Below are 19,799 nucleotides of genomic sequence, written 5' to 3' on the forward strand. Positions count from 1 at the left end.
CTCGAGTCTACGATCGAGTGGCGGCGAAGACGGCGTACCATACCTCCTGTGACTCTTTATTTCATCCGCTGTGTCGTGAAACGACATCTCCTCGCGCCGTAACTGAATATAGAAAAATAGAAGTAATATCTCGAGTCGAAATGTTGGTTCTATTATTGCAAGTATATACCGTCGAACTCGAAGGACTAGAGAATCTCGAGATTCAACACTAAAGGTTATTGTTATATATTGACGCTACAATGATTACTCATTGTTTTCTTTACATTGAGAGGTTTGGAGAAGTTATGATTGTTTATTATTCGACAACGATGAATTACAAATGCTGGACTTGAAGCAGATTCTACATTTCGTCTCGGGATATCTTCTTATTTTCAATGAGCTAGTTTTTTAGTCAAATGTTTTTTGAAGTCGAAAGTATCTCTAACAAATGATTTCACACACCTGGAATTAAATGATGTATCATTGCTGCGTCCAGACGTCTTGCGTTCTTCATCTTGGCCTCTCTGTTTCAGCATCCGTGTGTACTGTGTGTTACTTATGGAACGGTCGCGAAACGTATCGAAAATGTCGGTTCACGTGTGATTGTTAATTAACATCGCGTTTCTAATCGATTCGTATATTTTTTCTGTGACGTCATTGACTGCCTGATCACGATTAGAAACGGGAGCTGACTCCAAGACGGATTACAGAACGTGAGATATAGAAGCAGTTGATGATGAGACTTATGACTTCTTTTAAAATTAAGGTAAATTGAATGCAGGTAGACTATTGAGATAATCAAGTATCAAATAATTCTGAAAAGTCTTTCTTTGAGATCCTTCAATAAAATGGCGAAAATTAACAATTTGTAATATGGAAATATAATAGTCACTATACAGTGTTATACCTCGAGATTCTTGGTTTTCAAATTCGACAGAATTTGCAGGCTTAGTGAAGAACCAAAATTTAGATTCAGAACTAGTTTTAATTAATCATATAACGTTACTATCCTATTAAGATATCTTTGCAATATTTTATAATTCTCTTTGCAATTTGCAAAAATAATTATAATAAATAATAACTAATAAATTTGCGATATACATTTGTCAAATTATTGATCCGTGAAAAACATTTTTTAAACGCGCGCGATACGTTAATCATATGCTCGTATCTTCTGACGAAAGGCGCAATGTTGAATTTTGTCGTTGCTCAGTTAGTACCGCGTGTACGAATCGAAGACAAAACTTGCGAAATAGCATGCTTCCTTATTTCCGTGATAGTTGAAAGGCTTAAGAGGATGCTGGAGTCGATGACGAACTCGAACAATGTCGATAATGCAGAGACGATCGTCACTAATATAATGACGCTATCCTTTTCGTATTTCTTGTATATATAGAACTTATATAAATGTGTATTGCTTTGTTTTACCATATTTAACGAAAAACCTATATGTGTGTAGAAATCTTTCTGTAAACTTTCGATATTCTTAAGCTTCCAAGTGCAGATGCGAAAGTACAGCAATGATGTTTAAAATTTTTCTTTTTGGAGCATCCACACTTTCGGTATGTACAAGTTGCGGAACTTTTATATTAGGCAAATATTACGCTGACAATTTGAGATTTTACATTTAAATTTTTTTTTTGTTTTTCGTCACATATCAAACAATGCTCTTATTTATTTTTGCACGTACTTTCATTGCGTAAAACCATTTGTAATTCTGTGTAACCAATACGTAAACTTTGCAGAAAAATGTCAGTGTTCTGTCAGCAAAGTTTTGAGTTTCAGCATCCCCTTAAGCGAGTCGATGTTAATGAGAAGTGCAATAGACGCCACGACAAACACCGGCTGTGTGTGCCGAAAATTAAGATTATTTTCTAATAATGTACTCACGATACATTCCGATGGTTGCACATTGCTACTTCGGCACTCCCGATACTTATTTCCGCGCCAGGCTCACTATCGGTAGACAAAAGATGCGTAGAACGCGGAGCGATGTCGATCGTGATGTGTCAGGTGAGGCTGTTCGTCGCGGAAAGATCGATGTCCAAGATGGCCGCTCAATCACTGACGCAGTGCCGAAAGTGCGCGCCAAAACGTGAACGATGTCGCGATTCGACAAGGACGCACTCTAGTAGCTACGCCTCTCTCACTCTCGCTGACGGACCGATCGCGCGATATCCGACGTCGCGTATATCTCTAGCGTCGTTTTGTCTTTCTCTTTTCCTTGGATTATCATCACGATTTTAACTCCTCGTTAATAAATCTAACGATCGTCCAATTCTACTACTATTTGAGCGAGTCGATGTTAATGAGAAGTGCAATAGACGCCGCGACAAGCACCGACTGTATGTCGAAAATCAAAGAGAATACTTTCTAATAACGTACTCACGATACATCCCGACGATCACACATCGCTATTTCGGCACTTCCGATACTTATTTCTATGCCCGGCTCGCTTTCGATAGACAAAAGATGCGTAGAACGCGGAGCGATGTCGGTCGCGATGTGTCAGTGGAGGCTGCTCGTCGCGAAAAGATCGATGTTCAAGACGGCCGTGTAATAAAAGAAAGAACGCGAAGTGCAGAAAGTGTGCATTGCGGTGCGAAGAGTGCCGTACTCTTTACGCCGTCCTATCTGATCGCGGCTTCGTGATGCCACTCGATTGATCGATAGTTACTAGAATTTTCCGACCAGTGATACGACTCTGTAACTTCTAACGACAGTATCGTTATCGTTATGGGTCTTCTACAATAAACTATTAGTCACAAACAAATTAACCAATCACAGACAATTATTTAAAATAATAATCGACTGTGATTGGTCAACTTGTCTACGGTTTATGTATGACTAATATCTTATTGTAAAAGGCCTATTAGGCTTGTATATTATATGTGTCGTACGACAAGCATGTCGAACGCAGTCGGATAGAGAATATCTGAGGTACATGGAGAAAAAGTTAGGAACTTTTTAGAGGAGAATTTTATCCATCAGTCAATCAGCACGTCCGACAATTTATATGACGCATGTAACATTAGACTTACATTGTTGTTGCACAGCTATATGGGCCTCCTACAATCATACATGGCTAAAAGCCATTAGTCATAAGCCACAAGCAAATTAACCAATCACAGTCGATTATTTTCAAAAATAATCGACTATGGTTGATCAACTTGCCTACTTATGATTATTATTTTATGACTAATGTCTTAGGATCGATTGTTCCAACTTCTTGGTATAAGCTACTTGACAAATAAAGAAAACTTCGTTCTTTCTTCAAATTAGAGACAGACACATGATTTAACTATTAGGTAACTTACTAAGAGGTTGGAACAATCGGCCCTTATTGAAAGCCTATGATATATGCTAGAAAAACTACGCAACGACATGTCATGTTAGTGACATTATCGTAAGAATGTTATAGAATAAGGCTGCAGAATCGCATGCGTATCTAGCTGTACATTGCTCACGACTATTGATTTATCCAGAAAGTGAGAACTTAATTCGATTATAAGACCGAGAATACATAAAAAATTTAAACAGTAGGATGTAAGCGGTAAGTAAATTGACCAATCAAGGTCGTTGATCTTTGGACCACAAGAAGAATCATCGATTATAATTGGTCAATCTGTTTATTGCTTACATCTTACTGCTTAAGTTTTTTGTATGTCTCCGGCGTTACTGTCGAATTAAACCACACGTTCTCATTTTTCGAGTAAATCAACAGTCGTAAACAATGCACAGCTAGATGTACGAAGCGACTCTGATCGAGAAGTACTAGTAACTATTGATCTATCGAGTGGTGAGGCATCAGCGAGAGGGCGGCGTACGAGCGCGCCACCGTACACGCCGCAATGCACACTTTGCGTCGTCGATTGCGTGGCCATCTTGAATATCGATCTTTTCGCGACGAGCAGCCTCCACTGACACATCGCGATCGACATCGCTCCGCGTTCTACACATCTTTTATCTATCGAAAGCGAGCCGGGCACGGAAATAAGTATCGGGAGTGCCGAAATAGCGATGTGTGATCGTCGGGATGTATCGTGAGTACGTTATTAGAAAGTATTCTCTTTGATTTTTGACATACACAGTCGATGCTTGTCGCGGCGTCTACTGCACTTCTCATTAACATCGACTCGCTCAAATAGTAGTAGAATTGGACGATCGTTAGATTTATTAACGAAGAGTTAAAATCGTGATGATAATCCGAGGAAAAGAGAAAGGCAAAACGACGCTAGAGATATACGCGACGTCGGATCTCGCGCGATCGGTCCGTCAGCGAGAGTGAGAGAGGCGTAGCTACTAGAGCGCGTTCTTGTCGAACCGTGATATCGTTTACGTTTTGGCGCGCATTTTCGGCACTGCGTCAGTGATTGCGCGGCCATCTTGGATATCGATCTCTCCGCGACGAGCAGCCTCACCTGACACATCGCGATCGACATCGCTCCGTGTTCTACGCATCTTTTGTCTATCGAAAGTGAACCTGGCGCGAAAATAAGTATCGGGAGTACCGAAGTAGCGATGTGCGACCATCGGAATGTATCGTGAGTACATTATTAGAAAGTAATCTTAATTTTCGGCACATACAACCGGTGTTTGTCGTGGCGTCTATTGCACTTCTCATTAACATCGACTCGCTTAAGGGGATGCTGAAACTGAAAACTGCCGACAGAACACTAACCTTTTTCTGCAAAGTTTACGTCGTATTGGCTACACAGAATTACAAATGCTTTTATGGAATGAAAGTACATACAAAAATAAATAGGAGCATTGCTCAATATGTGACAAAAACGAACAAAAAAATTTTAATGCTATATCTCAAGCTGTCAGTTAACGTAATATTTGCCTAATCCAAAAATTTCGCAGCTTGTTTATATCGAAAATGTGGATATTCCAAACAGAAAAAGTTTAAAGAACAGTTGCTCTACCTTCGCATCTGCATTTGAAAGTTTTAGAATATCAAAAAAGTTTACAGAAAGATTTCTATACTTATATGGTTAGGTTTTCTGTTGAATATGGTAAAACAAAGCAACACACATTCATGTAAGTTTTGTATATACAAGAAATACGAAAAAGATAGCGTGATTATGTTGGTGACGATCGTCTTTGCATTATCGACCTTGTTTGAGTTCGTCATCGACTCCAGCATCCCCTTAAGGACGCCCGAGAATGGTGTTGCAAGTTGCACCAGAAATCGCGCGAGGGTTGGAGGAGAGTGCCAGAAAAGGAAGGAGGTCGGATGGATATCTTCAAGAGTCGAGGGACGGGTGTGGTGGTGCGGGGTAGTGAAAGCTCGAGCAGCCACCACTAAAATCCGTGCCGCGCGCCACTTCCTGCGCGAGGTGGAGCCGTGGAATTATTAGATATGCAACCGCGACGGCTCGCCTCCTACGGGCATTATTAAACTTAGTTATGAATGCCCATTAAAACTGTAAAGGAAATGCATTAGCCCGCCAAGGCGTCCCGCGGATGACAAAGCCACCCCCCGCGGAATGAGAGCCATCCACTTTGCTTGACTCTGCTTTCCTCACAACGATTTGATGCGCTACGGCGATCGAGACGTTTTCACCGACCGTATTACGTCGGTGAAGGACATTGTGATTTCTCGATTGTAAACTGAATCCAAATTCATATACACATATTTTAATCTTTCAAGAATGTTACACGCGTTATTTCCTAATGCAGCCATTTCGCGATTAACGATTTCGGAGAGAATTATACAGTAAAAATTATTATAGAATTTTTCATAACCGAGAAATAGATCGACATTCTTCAGTAATGAACTATCTTTTCGTTTAATATATAGTCTATTTATAATCTAAGAACTGAAATTTAAAAAACTTTATTTCTATCGAAAATCATAGTAAAATCGAAAAGAATTTATATAAAACAAGGGAAAGAACTGTATAAAATATTCTCTTCATATAAAGAACGGTATAAGATCGAGATGTTATCGAAAAGAAAATAGATACTAAGTAACTCCATATAATTCCATAAAAAACGGGGTGATTATGTGTTGTGACTACTTGCGTTTTGATCTACACAAGCGCTACGGTCGAGAATTAGCGAGTTCGTCAACCTGACTCCCGAGAGATAGCGTGGCGAAGCTTCGAAAGACCGAGATCTAAAGGTATCTTTAGATTATGGGTTCCAAGGGCTCGATGGTTGCTCGGCTCTCGCCGATGCGGTCCTACGACCAGCCGAGGTTACAAAGACACGTCGCTATCGAGCTCGGAGGGGCTGCTCCGAGAAGTCCTTGCAAGGAGTTATTAGCGCGGAATTATTGTCATTGCGGCAGCCCTTTCACCGCTCATAGGCTATACACGCGGCGATAATGGAGGCCGGTGGGTACGCGCCCAGTTCCTTCCAAGACTAAGGACGTATTTTAACGGGCAGCTTTGACAATAGACCACCGTCGTTCTTGTATACGACTTCGCGGCTGCGGGAGATAAAGGTGCCACGAATACACCAGCCATACATTCGCACTCTTACGCCTTGAGAGTGTATTGGGCGTCCTATAGCGGTTGGTCTTGGACGCCCAATAGCATCGGCCGGTTTAAGCATCTTCTTGACGATTCATTAAACTCCTCTCGGCGATGTCGCGAACAATTTTTACGACTCGCGTATCTCTCGCGACGTGCCGCGTTTAATTAATTCATAGCGCAGTTTCGCGTGTCGTTTGAGTCGTTGACGTTATATCTCTCTCTCGACAGATTTCTTGACGAATTTGGACTGTCAACTTTATTTTAGAGGAAATTATCGTATCGCGCGATAATATAATATCACATGTACTAAAAGAGCACTTGCATAAACTTTATATTTTCTTTTATATTTATATTTTCTTTTTTGCGCAAGTCTTGATAAATAACAATCGTCGATTAATAATCTCGCTTATTTTTTCGCGCGAGAAGATAAATATTTTTGAACATTTGATCACTGGTTAGGCGTTTGTACACACGTGAGAGGCAAAGAATATATATTTAATACGTATATTTAATATATAAATATACGTATGTTTTTATATATTTAATATATAAAAACGTTATCCCATTTTAAGCAGGCCAGACGAATATCTCGAAAACTGAGCTAGGTAGACAAAAATGTTTGAAGCAAAATTTATAGAGTTTTAGAGTAAGGGCGAAAAAAGACGGTGAGTCCCCTTGAATTTGAATTACGATCATTCAAATCAATTTTATTTTAGAACAAAGACAAAGAGAGAGAGATGAACTGCGAAGTAAAACTATTTCTTTAAATCTAAATTTTTAATTAGTAAATGTGGAAATGTTGGAGCAAAACCATCGAGATTTTTTTTCCGACTTGTTCCGACGCTGTTTGATTCAGAAAGACTATTCGATGTCTTAGATATTTTTTATATTTACAACTGATCAAATTCGCCTGACAAGCTTCTTGGAGAAAAATGAAGACTTCTGATGCTAGACGCGAACGTATCTTTCGTTCCATAAATACCCATCATCGTACTCAACATACATTCTCGATCGGGACACGGCCGACGAACGTACCGGCCGAATCGCGCGGCAACCCCCGTGCGATTATCTTTCCGACGTGACGCTTTCGAGGGCGCGCGTATATCCCTATTAATAAATGAGTCGAGAAAGGGAAAGAGAAAGAGAGAGAGAGAAGAGGAAAGAGAGAGAGGAGACAGGTTTTCGCCGGTTCACGTAGGGTTACCGTTTTTTCCGCATCTCCGAGAGCGCGATGCTTCGAGTAACCCTCGCGACCGCGGAAAAGAGGAAGGAAGACAGAGCACGAGGAGGAGCTACATGGAAGGGAAAATGTATGCGTGCCGGTGGTGGAACGAAATACGAAGGAGGGTGATGCGCAGAGGGGCGCCAAGGGGGAGAGGGTAGCCGATGTCTACCACAAAAGCCATTGTCCGCCACTTACTGAATTCGTCGAGCCTCCCTCGCTTCCACCCTGCCGTGGATCCAACGTACATACACACGTACATACAAGCAGAGGTAGCTACGCGCGCCGCCCGATGTAAAACACTTCCCGTGAATTTTATTGCTCTACGTACCTTCTCGTATACCACCACGTGCACCGGCGCGGCACCTAACCTACACCCAGGACCAGGGAAACCGCCAGGACCACCCCCGCGTTTGCTTATACGCTCGGGCGTGAATCTGACCGCGGGAACATTCAGATGTACACGCATACGCAGCGAGCGCGCTCGCGCGGCGCGTACACACACACACACACATCATGCACGTGGCAGCACATAGGGTTGTGTGCGCGCGCGTATGTCGTAGTTATTGTTTGTGTACACATAGAACGCGCGGCTGCACGTGTATTTACCGGCGTCGACGGTGGGTAGGCGGGCCCGTAGTTACAAATGTCACCGTAAAATTACTTTTTAATTATCGTCGAGAGGATTTCGCTTATTATGCGATATTCCGCTCCGCTCCTGAGACGGAGACGGTGGCGGCGCTGGCGGAGGTGGTGGTCGCGCTGGTAGGAATTCGCCCGAAATTTTCTATTTTGTTCATGCTGCTGACCCTCGACCGTTGTCGGGCTGGTAACGCTTTTAATTTAGATAAGATTGCTCCCTTTTATACGTCGCGAGGCACATAGAAAGCCTCGCATAGACCGTGCGTATCCTGTCTCCGAATCGAAGTAATTCTTATCTTGGCGCGCGCGCGCGACTGTTTCACGCTTTTAGTTGGGATGGGTAATACGAAGATTGCATGACTGCGCGCAAGTCTCACAGATAATATGAGCAGAATCATGTTATGTGGGAGTTCGAGTCGTAGACATTAACGTTAATTAAATGTCACGTTCGATATTTCCCCGCGTCGTACGGTCGTGTCTTTTACGTGACCCCTTTCGTTAATGGTTCGCTGATAAACCCCGATTGCCGTGTCCCAAATGCACTCTGAAAGACTCGGCGTCCCGTAAAAACTCTCGTTTGTCTCCGCTTACGCGAGTCCCGTCGAGGTCTTAGAGGGAAATCCGCGGCGAACGAAAAGTTCGGCCAAGAAGTGGCCCTCTTTCGTCCGCCGAATATTATCTCGGCGACAGCGCGGGCGATTCGTTTGCTCGGCGGTAAATCCGCGAATTAAAGAACTTATTCCATTTGGGCAGCCAAAGGGGTGTGAACGCTTTCGCGTTCGTATTATCTCTCGGCCGTCGGGGGGACGGGGCGAAAAGGGGAAAGAGAGCGTAACCGGCAGGAAGGCGAGGACCGACGAAGGACGAGGGCCGGGAATGACCTGGCGAAAGGCGCGGGAGGAAGAGACAGAAAAGAGGGAGAAAGAGATAGTCGGCGAGAGGAGGGAGGGAGGGAGGGAGGGAGGGAGGGAGAGAGAAAGAGAGAGAGACGGGGCGCGTTTAGACGTTCGTTCCGCTGGTAACAAAGATAACTCTATGCAATAAAAATGATTCAAAGTTTCCCGCGGCGGATGGCGGTTCCGATGGCGGAGCGGTTGACAATAGCGCGTCTTTGTCTCCGTCCCGCGCCACACCGCCGTCCCCTGACCCGCCGCCACTTTGCCCACCGTCGCCCTCGTCCGTATCCTGCGACACCTATCTTCCGGTTTAAAGTCCCGGCGTGCGCGCCAGAGAGGAACCTCGCTAACTTTTATTATTTACGACCGATATTTCAGCCGGGCCCGGGGCGCATGCACTCGGTAACGAGCGAGGAGCCAAGTGGCCGCCGCGGCTTGACGCGCCACGTCGGCGGCTGCGACGCTGTTTAGCGTGATCGATGCCGCCGGGGTGCCTTCGTCGTGCAAGAATCAGCGAATCGCTCTCGATCTATATCTCCGTCGTCGAGTTCGCGAGTTAACGCCGGCGATATCTCGAGAGTTACTTCTCGCGACTGAGCGCGCTTGCGTCACAGTACTGCACCTTGCACTCGGCTGATCGCCTATCTCCATCAGCATCTCGATAGAAATGTTGGCGAGAATGTTCTCATCGATCCCCTGACTCCAATGGACAAATTAATCTTAGTTAATCGCGGCTTGTCGTCCACGACGCTAAGATCGACGCGGTATTACGCGGTCGCGTAATTAAAACGAGTGAAATTAACCGAATACGGGGGGCTTATCGAATCAACGGGTGAACGAGCGACGATCGGTACCGAGAGACCATCGGACCCTCCGCACTTACCTCTTTTCTCTTCGTCCACCCTCGTGCGCGCGCGTGAAGGGGTACCTTTATCTATCTACCTATACGCACACGCGCGCGCGAGCACGCACGACCCTTTCTCGCTGAAGGGTCTGAATTTGCATTTTATTCGCAGTCCGTGGAACCGCGGGTACGCTCCGTGTGCGGGCAACGCTCCTCCGCGCGGCGCGGACATTTATTTTAATTAAATTACTCCGGAGCGTCGAACAACCCATTTCCTATAAATTATCCCCTCGCCGCTCTTTTGCGTTCGCGCGCGCGCGAGCGCCGAGGCATTAATGTACCCGCTGATCCCACGGTGCCATTGAAATGAAATAAAAGCACCGGCGGCCAGCGAGAACGAAACGTACCGCTTTGCCCATTCCCGCCGCGATTCTGCCGCGCCGCTTCCCTTTCATTTACCGCGCAATCATTTTCCGCGAGTGCGCCCGCACCGATCCAGCCTTGCGTCTCTAAGGAATTCTCGACAGTATCCTTCTCTAGGAATTTCTTCCTGGATTCTTTATCATTTGCCGCGATATCGTTTAATGCATCAGATATTTTGGAAAAAAGAATGACAATTAACCCTTAACCTTTTATAAGTTTGTGATCGATATTTTAATCACTTTATGTAAGGTTCAAAATATCTATTGTTTTACACTGAACATTCAGTTATGCGTTTTTACATATCATCTGTATAACCATATGTTAAACAGATTATATATAATGGAAAACAGGTCTACTCATAGCTATACTAACAAATAATCCTACCCAAAAGTTACACTCCAATTTCTATCTAATTTGGCACAAATGTAGATGTACAAAAAATATTTAGGTCATATTTTTTCATTTTGGCCCACTTTGAATTGTACCGGCAGTTTATAGCTTTTTAATGTTTTCATTCCTATCATCAATAAGTGCAACAAAAATGTATAAAAAATAAAATTGAATACAAGATATAGGTGTTTTTGGTTTGCTGAATATAAATATGAAGTCAAATGTGTAAAATTATTTGTATAAATAATAAAACGTTTAAACAAAACATGTAAAAAGTTGAAAAAAATTATTTATACAAATAATTTCTCGGTTTGGTCGAGATTCGAACCATTTTTCATTAATTTAGCACAGATTTGAAATATTTCGGTTGAAATCTCAGTTAAAAAAATTTAAAATGGTTCGTGTCTCAGCTATACCGATTTTGTTAAAATTTTAATTAAAATTGCCGGATTTCTCGGTTTGGCCGAGATTCGAACCATTTTTGACTAGCACAAATTAGAAATATTTCGGTTGGAATTTCGGCTAAAGAAATTTAAAATGTTTCGTGTTTCAGCTATGCCGATTTTGTTAAAATTTTAATTAAAATTGCTGGATGTCGGTTTGGTCGAAATTCGAACTATTTTCGACTAATTTATCACAGATTTAAAATATTTAGGTTGGAACCTCAGCTAAAGAAAATTAGAATGTTTCGTGTCTCAGTTATGCCGATTTTGTTAAAATTTTAATTAAAATTGCTAGATTTCGGTTTGGCCGAGATTTGAACTATTTTCGACTAATTTATCACAGATTTCAAATATTTCGTTTGGAATCTCGATTAAAGAAATTTAGAATGGTTCGTGTCTTAATTATATCGATTATGTTAAAATTATTTAACTATATCTTGTATTCAATTTTTTTCTTATGCATTTTTCTTGTATTTGTTGATGATAGGAGTGAGAACATTAAAAAGCTACAAACTGTCCGTGAAACTCAAAGTTGGCCAAAATAAAAAAATATGACTTAAATATTTTTTGTACCTCTACATTTGTGCCAAATTCGAAAGAAATTGGAATGTACCTTTTGGGTAGGTTTATTTATAAGTACATAAGCACTTGCCATAAAAAATGCTGTCCAGAAAATGAAAGTATAATATCTAGTTGTATATATAGTATGTAATATAAATTAATATTTTTGTAATTTGACGTAGGTGTAATTGCAAATACACCAAATTAGTGCAAATGAACAATTTGTTTATGTTTACACAATATTTAAATATTTATAAATATTTAAAAAAAGAGCTAATTTCCACAAGTGGTTAAAATACTGACCATTTTCCCTAAATGAATTATGGTTGATTTTTTGTCAAGCAAATAATCATAATCAGTCAAACATAATCATAAGTATTATAAAGTTTTTTATATTTCATATATTTGTTATGTACCTAGATATGTTATGTAAACTTATAATAGATATTAGAAACACTACAAGAAAAAGTTTTGCTTTATAAAGGATACAACGACAAGGTGGAATCAAAGACGTATGTCTCGCGTTATTCAGTATGTATTTTTAAATGCAATCTATTGAGACTTTGTGATATGCTTGCGTCAAAGTCAGATACTACATTAAAAAGATATTTTTGCATAATGTAAAATTTTTCTTCTCTTAAAAATTTCTGTTTATATACCCTAATACAAACTTTAATATATAGAAGGAAATAAACTGAAAAAGGTCGTATATGATCCCAGCTTGTTGTTTATGTCTTATAATTTTATCTAGTCGATTAATAATTAACACGACAAGATGGAGAATATTCTCTTGAAACGCTTAAGAGAGTAAAATAAAAAATTTCGGTCTCTATCAATTTCTGGATTCGGTCACGATTTTAATGATTTACTGTTGACATCTTTCAATGTTAAAAAAGTTATCTGTTATAATGAGAAATCGCGTTATTGTTTAATGCATCGTGTATTTGAGGGGAAGAGTGACAATTAATGCAACGAGATAGTCGAAAATATTCTCTTGATACGTTTGAGAGAATAAAACTCAAGATTACAGTCTATCAATTCCTGAATTTGCTCTCAATTTTAATTATTTACTGTTTATATCTTTCTGTGTAAAAAAAAAAATCACTCGAAAGTTATGACGAGAATTCACAAATCGTGACTATTATTTCGTAATGAGGGAGTTAATGTGTTATTTCATGTCTATTGACATCAATAAAAAAATATTCACCGTATTTAATTGAGAGCAAGAGTTTTTTGGAGGTCGATAATATAGATTCCACACGCTTCAAATGTCGTATATATTGTCGTGTTAGGCTTAGGGATGCGCGATATTAAAAAAAAAACTGTTATTGAAAGAATCGATAATAATGGAAAAAATTGATATCGAATAATCGATTATTGCACAAAAAATCGAAGAATCGATATATTGATTTTATTATTTTTTAATATTTAAAAATTAAACACATTTGTTTTAATATTAATAATTTTTTAATATATTAATATCTTTATAATTAGAAGCATCAACAGCGCCATTGACGCTTTGATTAGTTGTCACAACAAAGAATTGCGTCTGCTAGCCAAGAAAACTGGCTAAAAACTAGCTAGTTACCAAAAATTTCTGGACAGTTACTAGTCAGAAACTGGATAAATTTCTATTTTGGAAGTTTATCGCATATGTTGATTGGTTGTCGGATAGAGAATTTCTAGGGTGCCCAGAGCAATTCTAGAAATACTCTGTCCTCCAATCAATAAACGTATTCGAAAAGCTTATCGTACGACATATGTAATATTAGCATAAATATATTGAAATTTATATTGTAAACAGTCGTCGATAACATTAGAACGTTACGACAGAAATTTGAATTTTAAATATTTTTATTTTAAATTTGAAACTGCACATAGCAAAGCAAACTTTCAATATTTACAAAAAGAAATCGAACATCGATATATCGAACTTCAAAAATATCGGCAGTTAATAATCGATTTTTCGACAAAAAAATTGGACGTATCGATTAATCGGTGAATATCGCGCATCCCTGGTTAGACTATTCCAATGCATTCGCCAAATGTCGAAGAGACAAACAAAAGCGCGTGATCGATAACGCCGCAGAAAGATCAGAAAATTGCTCGACTTGTATCGTGCTTTGTCGCCGCTTAATTTGTTAACACCAGCGATCTCGAGTTATTCAAACTTCTCGCATAAATGTATCTCGTCATCTTGTACTCGACACATGAAAACATCTCGATAAATATGCCGATAGAAACAAGGTTGTCACATAGCGATGCAACATACACAGTCTTACGCATTACGTAATAGACTTCATCGATGTTTGATACTCATCTATTTCTAAAATGTTAATAAACGAAAGGTATTTTGAAACAGAATTTATTCTCGTTCAATGCAAAGTATTCGAGAAAACGGCGCACGCGTGAGCAGCCGCGCGGCGGGTATCGCCAAGGTAAGGTTAGAGTTGCGACACATGCCGCTCGATACTCCTCTCTTGTTTACATGCGACATAGAAAGTCTTTTGTTCGACAATCGGCGAGTGTACGGAATGCGTAACAAAATGAAAGCAGTACTCACTCAACGTACTTGATAAAGGATGTCCTCGCCGGGCTCGCCGCGGGCTGCCGCTAGGTTAAGTGTCAACACACAACACTTGTCGGCATTCCACACGTACAGCACGTTGTCGCGGATCTCGAGAATGTTCCGTGTCTCCTTCACGCCGCTCGGCAGGCTCGCCTTGATCTCCGTAAACAACCGCTTCTCGTTCAGTCGCAGCAAATCCGTGCACGACGACATGGTTACAAGCGCGATGTCGTTGTAAGGTTATGGTACAAGCGCGCGCTCGGTACGACGACGAAGTTCGCCTCGCTGCCGCGCGTCACTCAGCTGCTATTGGCGCCGCTAGCTTTCATCGTGTCGCCTCGTAAAACGATCGTTCGCCGCGGAGCGGCGTTCCCTTCGACGCCATTTTCAAAGCGCGCCTTTTCGAAGCATTCAGCGGCAAATGGTTTGCTCCAGCTCCAGATTACCGTGGTCATCGGCGATCCTGAGTTTTGCTGCGAATTGCCAAAAGTAGCCATTCGTCGGGAGTGTGTGGTTGTCGCATTGTGGAAGTCGGGGAGCGAGGAATTGAGCCGATATCAGGACGGCAAGACTGCGGTGACAACGCAAGTTACAGGTATACAAACGTCTATATAGTTGTTCAAATGCTCAGTTTGTTAAATTCTTGTGTTGTTGAATTCTATCGCAATTACAGCATGCATCGAGTTAAATCTGGCGACGAGGCTAAGATTGCTCAAAATAGATACTGCTGCGCTTGTCCTCTGTAAAGTAACAAGCTTATAGGCGGATGGAAAAAACTTGGTATGTTGCAAGAAAAAGATGGAGCATGATACGCATTAGTCGTCTCTCGCTCTCGCCAAAAGTCCTTAATGGCGTTTGCTCGAGATAATCTTAGTGACGTTATGGCAGTTTGAACAGTTGTTTTATATTGTCATGTATATTTTTTACGTCGATCAACAGTTATAATATCAGTGTAATTTGTATTTATTTTTTCACATATATGTCATAGTGTGAGAGTGTGTTAGTCTAAATTAACATGTTGAATGAGTAGAGATATTTGATGTAGACAAGTCTCAATAATTTACATAGTTAACTATATTTGATCTCATTTAATTACTGTTGATTATTATTGACAATACAATTTCCAGTTAGGCATTTGAATAATCTTCAATATAAAATAATAATTCAATATTGAACAATATTCAATATTGAATGAGTAGTAATATAAGATACAGACAAGTCTCAATAATTTATTTAGTTAACTACATTTAATCTCATTCAATTACTGTTGATTATTATTGACGATACGATTTCCAGTTAAATATTTGAATAATCAATAATTATTATCTGTACAATGTACAACGTTGAATGAATAGTGATATGCTATAAACAGGTAAATTAATAAAATTTGTATTATCACTAATTATTCAATGTTGAACATTGTACTGATAATAATTATTGATTATTGAAATATTTAACTGAAAATTGTATCGTTAATAATAATCAACAGTAATTGAATGAGATTAAATGTAGTTAACTAAATAAATTATTGAGACATGTCTGTGTCTTATAGCATTCAATAAATTACTCATTCAATGTTGAACATTGTATTGATAACAATTATTGATTATTCAAATACTTAACTGGAAATTGTATCGTTAATAATAATTAACAATAATTAAATGAGATTAAATGCAGTTAAATAAGTTATTGAGACTTGTCTGTATCTTATATTACTACTTATTTAATATTGAATATCGTACTGATGATAATTACTAATTGTTCAAATGCTTAACTAGATATTATGTTGTCAATAATAAAATGATTAAATAATACAATAATTAAATTAGATTAAATGCAGTTAACTATTAGTTTGTTTTTTTTAACTGTACTACTAAATTAGTGCAATATGTTAAAGTGAGACAAATATATTTTTTCTCACTCTAACTTATTGCACCAGTTCAGTGCAGCTGAAAAGAACAGACCAATAGTTAACTGCATTTAATCTCATGTAATTATTGTTGATTATTACTGACAATACAATGTCTAGTTAAGCATTTAAACAATCAGTAATTACCATCACTGTAATGTTCAATGATGATGTTGAATGAATATATATGAAATACAGACAAGTCTCAATAATTTACATAGTTAACTGTATTTAATCTCATTAAATTATTGTTGCTTATTATTGATAATATAATTTCCAGTTTAAGCATTTGAACAATTAATAATTATTTTCAGTAGGATGTTTAATGTATTTTGATTAGGCCAACAAAATAAATATCCTGATTAGACACAATTATGTTTTTGTAAAAGTTTAACATGACAAAAATTTAAAGCAAACTTTTTTTGCTTCCAGGCCCCGGAGGGATTCGAACCCTCGATCTCCTGTTTACTAGACAGGCGCTTTAACCAACTAAGCCACGGCGCCATTGGAGGGACGTGCGTACTTACAATTTATCACTGTGAGTCTGAATCTCTGTTATTACATTTCCACTTCAAACATAAATCATGATAAGTCGACAATGTTCCTCGTTGTGTTACATATTAAGTATATATCATACTTCAAATATTAATATTATGCCAATTTCATTCACGGTGAACTTACTTGTGATATTACAAATTCATCATTAAGAAAATAATATATTATAAAAAATTAATTAAAAAAAAATATAAATGTCAAAAGATTACGCCCCCGGGTGGGCTCGAACCACCAACCTTTCGGTTAACAGCCGAACGCGCTAGCCGATTGCGCCACGGAGGCAGTTGGGTTGTCCTTCTTTAGAGAACAATAGGTTTCTCTATTCTTTCTCTTTTCACTGTTATATTGCAATCTTTGTTTATGTATATACCACACATTATTTACTGCAATTTTACTGTATATACTAAGCTTAAATGTATAACGTAAAATAGTTAGTGATTTTAATTGTATTGAAATTCAAGGGCATGTATGTTCTCTGCTTTGTTATTGTCTGTTCTTATGTACTGAAACAGCAGTACAGAAGTAAACAGAAGTAAACAAAGAGAGTTGAGATCAGCATTTGTGAATTTTTAATATCACATTGGAAAACAGTATCTAAAAAAAATAGAAAATATTTATTTGGTGAGTACTAATTATGCGTATTTATTTAAATCTACATTATTTTCTTTAAATAGAATAAACAATTGCTTCCATGAAGAGCTAAAGTTTTAAGAAAATGTTTTCTTACTTAAGAAATATTTTATATTAATATAAGTAAATATATTAGTATTTTCACTGAATAAATATTTTTTATTTTTTGGATTTTTTTCTCTCACAGTGTACGGACACTGGATATTGGAAAGAGAAAGAAAAGAAAGACTGATTTTTTAAATAACGTAAAAAATTGAAATAATATCATGACGTTAACAATTTCTTTAATGTCGACGTTTTTAAATGCTATAACGTTAACAATTTCTTATGCAATTTATTCACGCGTTTTATTCCACACTATGAATCTAGTGTCTTAACATATACTTAAATAATGGACAATAATAAGTGTTGATTCGATTGACCTCATTTATTGCGCATTTTTGTACAAAAGTACAGGGTACGTACGTTGGTAAGATCTGTAAATTACTCTGTACATGCAAAGCGATTTGCAATTCATTTTCCGATAACGGCCGACGATGAATTACGCCGTCCTTTCTCCTTTCCTCAGTCCCGGAACTGGTTCTAGAGTACTACTACTAACGAACGCGTTTCGTATCTATAGATCCGCGTTGTACTACGATACAAATCGAACAGATGTGTCGACGCAAGAAAGCGGTCGCAATGAAATATCGCCTCGCGTTGGAATAAATTTGTTGGTCGAAGCTGTGCGTGTCGCGACGATAATACGCGCGTACACAATGGGAAATAGTCTGGCAGTTGCATAGAAACCATATACGGTTAATTAAATGGGGTCGGCTCATTAGTAACTGTCTATATGCAAGGCGATGGGCGAGACGCGATTGGAGGGTGGTCCCAAGGTGATTTATCCGTCACGATGGATCGCAGATGTTCGACTGGTACGCGACGCGGGTCATTACAATATCGTAATTAGAATGATAGCTCGTCTATGTATACGCGGGGGTAAACGTGCTCCCCATGTTCGACTACATAATACGCGAATTACAGAAAATAATCGTTATTTAATGTTATTCGTTAAATTTAGAAACAATAAGAAAGAAAGAGAGAGAGAGAGGAAGTATTATTTAATTATATTTCACTCGAGAACCGTACACTTTTGAGAATTGTAAATAATAAAAGCAATAATAGTGTGTTTGAGAATCGTCGTTTTGATATGTAAAACGTGCTCCTCATGTTCGGCTACATAATACGCGGATTACAGAAAATAATCGTCATTTAATGTTATTTGTTAAATTTAAAAAGAAACAATATGAGAGAAAGAGAGAGGAAGTATTATTTAATTATATTTCACTCGGGAGTCGTACACTTTTGAGAGCTGTAAATAGAAGCAATAATAGTGTGTTTGAGAATCGTCGCTTTGATAAGTAAAATTTCAATTATATAGAATTTTTAGCTTCTACAATTTGATTTTTACAAATTCGTATTTTTTAAATCATACGAGCAGTAGAAAATATAGAGTATTCCCGTGATATTTATGCGCTTGTTTAATAGTTCAAATTAAATTTCAAGGTTTGAACGATCGGTGGTGTAATCGGTATTGTATTTGAGTTGGTGTAAAGTGGTACACATAACTACATCGTGTCATCGCGCAAGATTTGCTCTCTCCTTTGGAAGGAGACCTTCTAGTTCGGCCATGTTGACACTAACAGTCTGTTTAAATTGTGCGTTTAATTACAAGTAAGAGACAGTCGCCGCGAAATTTATCGGTCACTGTTACCGTCCCCTTCGTTCCTAATCTACGGAGCAGATATCCGCGCTAAACAGAGGAGAACATATCCTTTGCCTGCAATAAGACGCTTCTCGTTGCTTCTTAGTGCCTCTTCGCGGGCGAGCGATTAGATTTATCAAGCGTGTATTCGTATAATTTACTGATGTTGTTACAGTAGTTGCGTGCTTCGCGACGCCGAGAGAAAATGGAACATGTAATATACCGAATATTGCTTGTGCAACCACTGTTTTTCTATTTTTATGCTTAACGAAAACTATACTGCGCTTATACATTCTATTAGACTTTTAAATTCTTTGTAAATATCCTTTTATCTTAACGATTCTTTAAAAACGTTCACGCGGTCGTATAGAGATCAATACGACGTATAAAAAAAATTATTTCAGAAAAATCTGTTATATATATCTTGTAAGAAAAAGAGAGACATATTCTTTTCTGTACAATCGCGTATTTTTTTTCGCGCTTTTTTAATTGTTAAGGAATTTC

General features: G+C 38.9%; 2 protein-coding genes and 2 non-coding genes across 4 annotated transcripts in view; 1 reads left to right on the plus strand and 3 right to left on the minus strand.

The window, feature by feature from the left end:
• The window catches only part of LOC116849638 (nuclear pore complex protein Nup88), a 79,389-nt gene extending 64,638 nt beyond the window's left edge, over window positions 1–14,751 (minus strand). Inside the window, exon 1 of the mRNA XM_032826981.1 lies at window positions 14,458–14,751. Within this exon, the coding sequence (XP_032682872.1) occupies window positions 14,458–14,667 (210 nt within the window). The 5' untranslated portion in view covers window positions 14,668–14,751. The remainder of the gene's footprint in view (window positions 1–14,457) is intronic.
• LOC116849640 overlaps window positions 14,748–19,799 on the plus strand; it is a 463,562-nt gene continuing 458,510 nt past the window's right edge. Inside the window, exons 1-3 of the mRNA XM_032826984.1 lie at window positions 14,748–15,049; window positions 15,128–15,234; window positions 16,796–16,901. The gene's annotated coding sequence lies outside the window, so the exon portion shown is untranslated. The remainder of the gene's footprint in view (window positions 15,050–15,127; window positions 15,235–16,795; window positions 16,902–19,799) is intronic.
• On the minus strand, window positions 16,794–16,867 carry Trnat-agu. Its single transcript has one exon. It is a non-coding gene; the product is annotated as a tRNA-Thr (tRNA).
• Trnan-guu lies at window positions 17,127–17,200 on the minus strand. The gene has a single exon. It is a non-coding gene; the product is annotated as a tRNA-Asn (tRNA).

The sequence above is a fragment of the Odontomachus brunneus genome, unplaced genomic scaffold (assembly GCF_010583005.1).
Source record: "Odontomachus brunneus isolate Ranch 3 - 2012 unplaced genomic scaffold, Obru_v1 Obru_scaffold_122, whole genome shotgun sequence".
Taxonomy (NCBI): Eukaryota; Metazoa; Arthropoda; class Insecta; order Hymenoptera; family Formicidae; genus Odontomachus; species Odontomachus brunneus.